Source organism: Sphaeramia orbicularis, chromosome 4 (genome assembly GCF_902148855.1).
Source record: "Sphaeramia orbicularis chromosome 4, fSphaOr1.1, whole genome shotgun sequence".
NCBI classification, from domain to species: Eukaryota; Metazoa; Chordata; class Actinopteri; order Kurtiformes; family Apogonidae; genus Sphaeramia; species Sphaeramia orbicularis.
In genome coordinates this window covers 44,874,186-44,882,960 of record NC_043960.1, presented here as the reverse complement: position 1 = coordinate 44,882,960, position 8,775 = coordinate 44,874,186, and the positions used below count along the sequence as shown (strand labels likewise).

Below are 8,775 nucleotides of genomic sequence, written 5' to 3'. Positions count from 1 at the left end.
AGAGCCCCATATAAGGGGTTCCTCTGCTTCAGGGAGGTGCTGGAATGTTCTGCTGCTACACCTCCACAGACTGTCTCACTTACAGAGACTCTCTTAGACTTTAAAACCATCCCTCACCTCATCCTGTCATGCTGTGGACTCCACACTCATTTCCACACTCAGGTTTTTTTGTTTCCCAGGTTCTTGTTTCATTTATGTTAAATAAATCTGTTTTACTCCCTTCAGCTCTGTGCATTTGAGTCTATTCATTCTCTTGGTCATGACAGGTGCCACATTTGACCAATGTAGCATATATTATCCTCAGATTATTAAGAGACAATAAAAGACATTGGCACAGAATTGGAAAATTTTTGTACATGTTCACACAATTCAAAATCATGATGTACCGGAGAAATGCTTTGGAATCGTCCTGATTTAGCTGATTAACAACTCATGCTTATTCATCCAGTAACATATGAAAATTTCTTTTGTTGTCCAGTGTTCCATCCATCCAAGAACACCTCACCGGGAGGCATCCTGACCAGATGCCCATCCACCTCAGCTGGCCTCTCTCGATGTGTTGAAGCAGTGGTTCTACTCTGAGCCCCTCCCAGATGGCTGACCTCCTCACCCTATCTCTAAGTGAGAACCCATCCACCCTGTGGAGAAAACTCATTTCTACCACATATATCCACAATCTCATCTTGTCCTTTCGGTCACTACCCACAGCTCGTGACTATAGGAGAGTTGTCCAGTGTTATATAACAAAAATGAAAAACCTGTCAGATCAGAACTGTTCCCAATATTAAACACTGCTTTGTAATAAGATTTTGAAAAATAGTATTTAATAACTTGGCTGCCATATACAAACATTACAAATTATGAGATATCTCATGTGCAGGCAATGTGTGCTTGTGTTACAAAGACAACTGGAGCACATTTTTACAGAACAAAAAAACCCAACTTATTAATCACAGCACATTTGACTGCGTAGTTGTACTATTCAGTACAAATAATATTTCAGTTTTTGCATTGGATTCTATAGTTCACAGATCATCTCAAGTACTTCTTATAGAGTGATGATGTTCACCAATGTTTTCTCATGACAAGGGATGTACACAATGCAGTTCATCTGCTCCTCCTCTCTGGACATTGGATTTTATATCCTACTCTGTAGGCCTGCAGGTACACACGAGCCTGGTTCATTCTGGAGACAAAAGCAAGAACTCAAACATCTGTCACAGTGCACAGTTAAAACATATGTACTGTATATTCAGATTACAAAATTGTACTGTAGCACCAGTCTTATATCACAAGAAACATTTCTGCAGAAAAGTAAAAACAGGTAACCTGTATTTTGTACAAAGCTGTACTCCCAGGGGTCCACAGCGGTCAACATAACTCTCCCTGAACGCCTTTCTTACTGCTCGAGCCATACTTACCACTGTGGTGACCACAGGGCATGTCCTAGGACATAAACATAAATGCACATGATAATGAACTATATTTCAAATATAAGTAGGAGGACATTTGTGAGAATAAGGTGCACTATTGCAATTACACGACTAAATATGTATGTAATAATTTATGTCTAACATCTGAAATCCTCAATTATCCATACAGTAAACAAGGCTTATATCCCCGAAATCGCCCCAATCCTCTGCTCCCCAACAACCAACAATTTGGAGAAAACACACCACCTGGTGTCAAAATATCCCATTATGTAAACTCAAGGCAGTGGCATGAAGAAACAGAATTGTTAGACAATCGATATGAACTCATTTTGAGCTACATTGATCTGATAGTGGCAGAATAATGGTCAGAAAAACAATTTTTCCCACAAAACTCCACCTAGTGAATGAAAATGACGAGAAACGGAAAATAGACATTTGTGAGACAATCAATATGAACCAAATTTTATCTCAATCAGCCTATTATTGCTTGATTTGTGTCCAAAAAAACTGATGTTCAACTAAAGCTCCCCCTTTTGGATGACTTATAATACTTATAGAGAAGCTGAAATCGATAGGGTTCTTCCACGAGGGGTCCCCTATTTTGGTTATCAAGGGAGAAGAAATCCAACCAAATCTGTCCTAGTTATCGCATTCACATGAAGGATATCTAGCAGCGACGGATCTGGTCACGTATCTGGCCACGGATCCGGCAGTGGCGTTCAGGGTAAAACCATTATATCCCCGAAATGAACTTTGGAATGGAATATAATTAGACTCCAACAGGGTGTTTTTGGAGGGCAATAAAACAATAAAATAACAATAAAAACAGAAACCACTGTGATGTGCCGTCTCTGAATTATATTGAAATGACAGTAGCTGTAACATGAACAGAAACTATGGTGTGAAAGTCAATGGGTCCAACAGTGCTGTAGTCAGTGTAGATCTGACCACCGTACTGTTTGTGTTTTTTACTGTTGGCATTTTTCATACGTACAGTCGTTCACAGCGCAGGCCTGCAGTGCCCTCTGGACAGGTACAGGTGTTGTGAGGGCTGCAAGTGGCTCCGTGTTGACAGGGGGGTACGCAGGGGGTGGTCACCGCTGCCAACACCGCAACAGTCTTAATACAAAGTAATGGAAAACATCTTTATGACACACACACACACTCCTCCCACACATATTTACCTGTTTCACAGAAACCCCCTGTAAATCCTTTGGCACAGCGGCACCTGTTGAAGCCCACACATACTCCCCCGTTCTTACAAGGCGTCTGACACTGAACAGGCTCTGAAAAGAAACACAGGAACTCAGTCAACTGAAAATGATCGAAGCATAGCTCAATTTTGTCTCTACTTTGAAAACATTAGAGAAAAAAGCTGAATTTTGGAGTATTTTAAGACAGCGCCTTGGTTCTTATGTGACCTGGAACATCACTGTGACTGTAAAGTTAACAAACACACACACACACACACACACCTGGAGACTACAGTAGTGGTCCAAACCAGCTGAACTGTTACCCTCACCCTGTAATTATCACAGTCAGCTCTGTTTATCTGTTTGTCTGCAGATGAGGCACTTACTGACATTTTGGCATTCTACCATCAGTTTTGAACATAGTAACTTGAGATTTTGTTTTTACACTCATTGTTCACTCATTTTTCATAAAAGACCTGTTCATACTCAGTCTGATAACAGAGCTGACAGTAATGACACTGAACATAGAGTACATCTATAGGGGTGTGGTGCATGTGATCTGAGGAGGTGAGGGTGTGCAGTATGTGAATGGCTTCATATGTATTAATATTAATGATAAAGGTTGGAAAGACAAACACACATGATCCTCTAAGTGATCATTTTCATCCCACTGTCAGTGTGTGGTGGTGGTTTACCTGTACAGATACTGCCCTCTGTCTGTTTTTTGAGATTTTCCTCTTTCTTTGCTAAGGGCTGAGTGTATACATCTGGCAGATAATATTAAATATGGGATGTGCTTAGTGGGACCATTGTTTTGTTTCATTTTTTCAACAGAACAATGACTCCACACACACCTCCAGACTACATCAGAGCTATTTGACCCAGAGGCAGAGTGATGAAGTGATGAACCTGTCCTCCATGATCACCTGACTTAAACCCAGTTGAAATGGTTTGGGATGAGTCGAGCACTGGGCAACGGCAAAGCAGCCGAGAAGTGTTCAGCACCTCGGCGAACTCCTTCAAGACTGTTGGAGAACTGCTGCAGATACTACCTCATGAACTACCTCATGAATCTGACTGAGACAATGCAAAGAGTGTGCAAAGGTGTCATTAAAGGAAAGGGTAAGAAGAATCTAAAATAAAGAACATATTCTTTTTTTTTTTTTTTACACTTTTGTGTTTTCTACATAATTTCATCTGTTTTTCATGTGTGTTGATGTCTCAAATAGTTATCTACAATGTAGAAAATAATAATAAAGAAAGAAAATATTGAATGTGAAGGTATTCACCATCTTCTGACTAGTACTGTATGTGGTTGCTCTTTTAAGTAAAGTGAAGAACAATAAAATTAAGTCACTGCAAGAACAACAATCACGCAGACACGCAGACACACACACACACACACACACACACACATATCAGACTTCATTCATTTTTTTCTTGCTGTGATGCAACAGTACAAACCACTGCACCATCATCCCATCTAATTACAGATTTTTGATGACAAAAACTATAACAGATAAGCATATTAATAATTTATGACAGACTTTTGTATTACAAAGCATTATGAATGATCATGAGTGGTTATAACTAATAATAAATAATAACATGAAGTACTATAAGCACATTATAACAAACACATATGTTAATTAAGTACTGTAAGACATTATATACTAAATACATGATAGACAACATATAAGGCTGCATAGAAAGTGTCACCAAATGATCTCATTTTTCTGCTTTGTGTACTTATGGCTGCTATGTTTTTGGGTTTTTAGTTTTGTTTTTACCAAAAAGTTGGAAATGTAGTATAGTTTACCTTTTAGATCATTTTTAATTTTATCCCTTATTCCATGAACCTCACATCTTATTCCTTTATTGTTAAAAATATACACAGCCAGGCCAAACTCAGTCCTCATCTGGATTTCACAAAACATATATATATATATAATTTCCGGTCTATAAGCTGCTACTTTTTTCCACACACTGTGAACCTGCGGCTCTGAAAAGATGCGGCTAATTTATGTTTTCTGGGCTAACGATCGATCCAGCTGATAAAGAAGGAAATAGAGCTGCTGCACGTAAGCTTGGCATCAATGAAGTGATGGTGAGACGTTGGAGATGGGGTGAGTGCGGCTTATAGTCCGGTGCGGCTTATAGTCCAGAAAGTACAGTAGTAAAGATCGGTTCCTTGTATGATTGTTGCAGTGATTAATATGTTTCAAAATATTTTTTTTGAAGTTTTGTAACAACAAGCCTTCTTTATATGTGTGCACTTAAACCTAACAAAGTACACACATCTGGGCCCAAAAGAATGAGGAAAAGAGAAAACCCAAAGGCCCTTTCCCAGCAAGCAGTTGGTGCAAGGGGAGGCATCAAGCTGCACCTAGGCTACATTCAGACTGCAGGCAAATGTGGCCATATGTGACCTGTATCTGATCCATTAAAGACAGTTTGAACAGCACAAATCCGATTATTCTAAATCCGACCCAGGCCACATTCTAAATCTGATATGTGTCTGATAATTTGCAACGTGACGTCAGTCTGAACAACCAGGTCGCATTTATCTGACCTTTACATCATTGAAATGCGACAAATGTCACAATTCTGCATCGAGATGAGATGCCTCCATATTTACTTCTGTTAACACAGTGCATGCCTGCGTGGTCATGTATTACATCTCTTTTACACCTCCTTTGCAGATCACTTCAGGGTAGCATTCAGTTCATACTCAAAACTGATAGAAGTCACATTTAATGTGTAATATGAACAAGCACACAAAAAATTGGATTTCACCAAGAATTCCAAATTGTGCATTAAGACCTGCTGTCTGAATGTAGTTCTAGTCTCTGGAATGTGTTCAAGAAAGGGACCCAAATTTTATGGAAATTTCTGTTTGAATGTTGAAGTGAGTGTCTAATTTTCTCCAGTCTTAGGCAGGACAGAACGTCTGTATGGGCAGGACAGCATCTTTCCACTCCAACGAAATCGCATTTCTAGCCAAAAGGGAGGCAAAAGCCAGGGTATGACACTTTTCAGAAGTTGAATGTACCTCCTCTTCAGTGATGCTAAACAACAAAGTCAGAAGGTTTGGTTTCAACTGGACCTTTAACCCTTTCATGCATAGTTATTCTCCAGCTGTTCTCTTGTATATTCATGGGTTTTGTTATTTTAGTTCCATATCAGCCAACACAGCGGACGCTTATGCACCATCCATTAAACTGACATTCATACCATTATTGTAAATTTCCTGTTCTTAATAAACCTGATCTGACTGCAGTAACATGTTAGAGTGTAAATCAATTGCTAATTGTTATTAGACTGTAATTAATTGTTTTGTTTTGTTTTTTACACAAAATGCTTTTTTTTTTTTTTTTTTTGCATATTATCTCCATGAAGTGAGTAATAACTAGTATTAGAGTATGTTAATATGTGAGAGAACATCAGATTAGCTGCATTAAAAATGTTCTTATTCCACAGTTTTCACACAGTATATCACTTTCTGATATTGCGTTTCAAATACATGTTTCGTTGCTTCAAAAAATTAAACACATGGTGTCCTGCTGCGTGGACATTTTTGTAACTCCGTGAAAAACAGGTTCATTAAAATTTTTCCATCATATTGTTTTTTTTTTTCATGCCTAAAGAGGAATAAAAACACTCAGGAAAAAAATCTTGATGAAGGTTCTCATAATTAATGCATGAAAGGGTTAAAATCAAAGACAGAATCCTGAAAACCTCTGTCCAGTACTATGTGACTGATGCACAACTTTGAAATTAATCGAACAGTAACAGGCCTGTGGGGGGCAGTGTTAAGATCTGGGGTTGCTTCAATTGGTCAGGTCAAGGTTCAACAATGTTATGTGTCTAAAAATGACGGAAATAAATATAGTGACATTGCATAAGTTTGTTGAAATAATGTCACAGTGTATATATGCCATAATAAAAGCTAAAGGCTAAATATTAGAGCGTGGGACATCAGGCTGTGTGCATTTGTACTTTTAATGTACTACTACTATACTTAATTATAAAATAAACTTAGCAAACTGAATAATTACTTTGTACGGTACCATAGTAGCACTAACGCCAAGTGTTTCCAGATAATCTCACCTATCTGACAGCGTGCTCCTTGCCATCCACCAACACATGTGCATTTGTTGACATCCACACATCTGCCCCCATTCTGACAAGCAGGCGTACACAGGGCTACAAAACAGATTCAAATACACACAAAGACAGAGCTTGCATTAGGTCTACATGGGGAAATATCTTTTTTTATTTCATTTTAACTTGCATCACTGTCAAGTAACAGTAAAGCATGAAGGTAGAACTGATAGTCAGCTTACTTCCCCACTAGAAATACCTGCATGCCTGTTGTAACTGATGCCAGATGTGCTGGTGGTTTTGATACTCACGCAAGAGGCACTGGGGGCCGGTGTAGTCTGAGGGACACTGGCATGTACTGGGCCCCACACAGCGACCGCCATTAGCACAGGGCAACTCACACATTGCTGAAATAGAAGCAAGCAAGAAAACACAGACCGACAAAAGGGGGATATTTGTGTGTATGTGGGTGGTTCAGTGGCTTCTTTAACCTTCCGGTATCCACGTGAGCATATCATGCACACTTTGCACTCCGTGTTATAAAAGGTCATAATTTTTTTCACAATTGGTATTAGGTCAGAATTCAAAAGTTGTTCATTTTTGCATGATTTTTTTTTTTTAAATTCTGACCCTAAAACTAAAATAAGCACATTGTAAACAATAGAAAATTACTGCACTAGCACCCTTAAAAAATGTGCACTCAGACATTTTACAACATTTTCAAATATGTTTTTTTTTTCTTTGTTTTTCTTTGTTGTTTCTGCTTTAAAATTTGAAATAAAAAATAAACAAACACACATTTGACCCAGCACAACAAAATAATCATGCATCTTAACCAATGTTGGTGTTAATTGTTGACATATGCCAGGCTGCAAAAATCAAAAAACAAGTAATGCAGTTTTTATGTAGTATACTGGGAAAAAAGTTTGAATAAAAATGTGTCCTGGGATGCATTCAGGGACTGCCTACTCAGCTGACATGCTCTGTGCAGTGAACCAACTGCATCATATTTACAGTGTTAATAAAAAATATCTGAAACCTTCAAAAAGGATATGCTTCATAAAGTGTTTCGTACATGGTCCTGTCTGAGCTCATCTGAACCTTTCACTATTTTTTTGAGACACAGTATCCACAGTTCACATAATCAAAAGAAATGCATGACCTTTTAAGTGTATGTAACACAAGAGATGTAGTAAAAACAAACAGAAGAGATTTTGATACTGATATTTGAACTATGACATCCACTCATGCAATGTGAGGAACTTTAAAACCTGCCACCGTTTGCCTTCAAGCAGCACATTAAATTAAATTTGCAAAAGAAAAATCACAAAGCCAGGCTGTTCAACTTGGAATGAAAGTGTCCAGACTGTTTTAGACTATAGGTGAGCTTCCTTATTTCCATATGATGTGGGAGCTTCAGCTCTGATGAGTTAGGCTTTTTAACACCAGGGGAACTCCGATATCTCAGAATGGCTGCGAACTGACCTTGAGTTTCTCTGCTTTTGACCTTCTGTAAATTGTAAATGCAGCAAAAAACTTAAGTCAAAATTATTCTGCAACTTTTACGAGTAAACTTACACAGGTAACACAACTCATCATGCCAACAAACTTTCACACAAAAGACATAATTCCCCATGAATTCCCCTGTTGGCACTGTTGCCCTCAGGGAAGAGGTACAGATCCATCCAGGCCCGCACCTCCAGATTTAACAGCATGTTTTACCCAAGTGCAATACGGGTACTGAAAACATTATAGTGACAATATCTCAAATAAGGCTACACATTTAACATATATCCTCAGTGTTCAGCCAGGGTCAAGGTGTAATATATTTATTTCTACCATTTCTTGGTTGGTTGACATGCTTGTTTTTATTCTGTATATATATTTACACTTCTTTTTTTTCCTTTCTTTAAACTGTTTTGCATTTCGCACCACAAGAAAGTTGTCTCTTTTAATTTCGCTGCACATATGTATAATGACAATAAAGGCATTCTATTCTATATTCTATTCTATGAAGTGCCACGTGTTGGTAGATTTTTCATTTG

At 38.3% G+C, this 8,775-nt stretch overlaps 1 protein-coding gene across 4 annotated transcripts in view; it reads right to left on the bottom strand.

Moving 5' to 3' along the window:
• Positions 1-513: 513 nt before the first annotated feature.
• LOC115418378 (latent-transforming growth factor beta-binding protein 4) overlaps positions 514-8,775 on the bottom strand; it is a 30,676-nt gene continuing 22,414 nt past the window's right edge. For all 4 annotated transcript variants that reach the window (XM_030132817.1, XM_030132821.1, XM_030132818.1 and 1 more), the window contains 6 exons: positions 7,042-7,137; positions 6,737-6,832; positions 2,618-2,719; positions 2,428-2,533; positions 1,330-1,446; positions 514-1,186 (listed from right to left, as the gene is read on the bottom strand). In XM_030132817.1, coding sequence (XP_029988677.1) covers positions 1,108-1,186; positions 1,330-1,446; positions 2,428-2,533; positions 2,618-2,719; positions 6,737-6,832; positions 7,042-7,137 — 596 coding nt within the window. In that variant the 3' untranslated portion in view covers positions 514-1,107. The remainder of the gene's footprint in view (positions 1,187-1,329; positions 1,447-2,427; positions 2,534-2,617; positions 2,720-6,736; positions 6,833-7,041; positions 7,138-8,775) is intronic.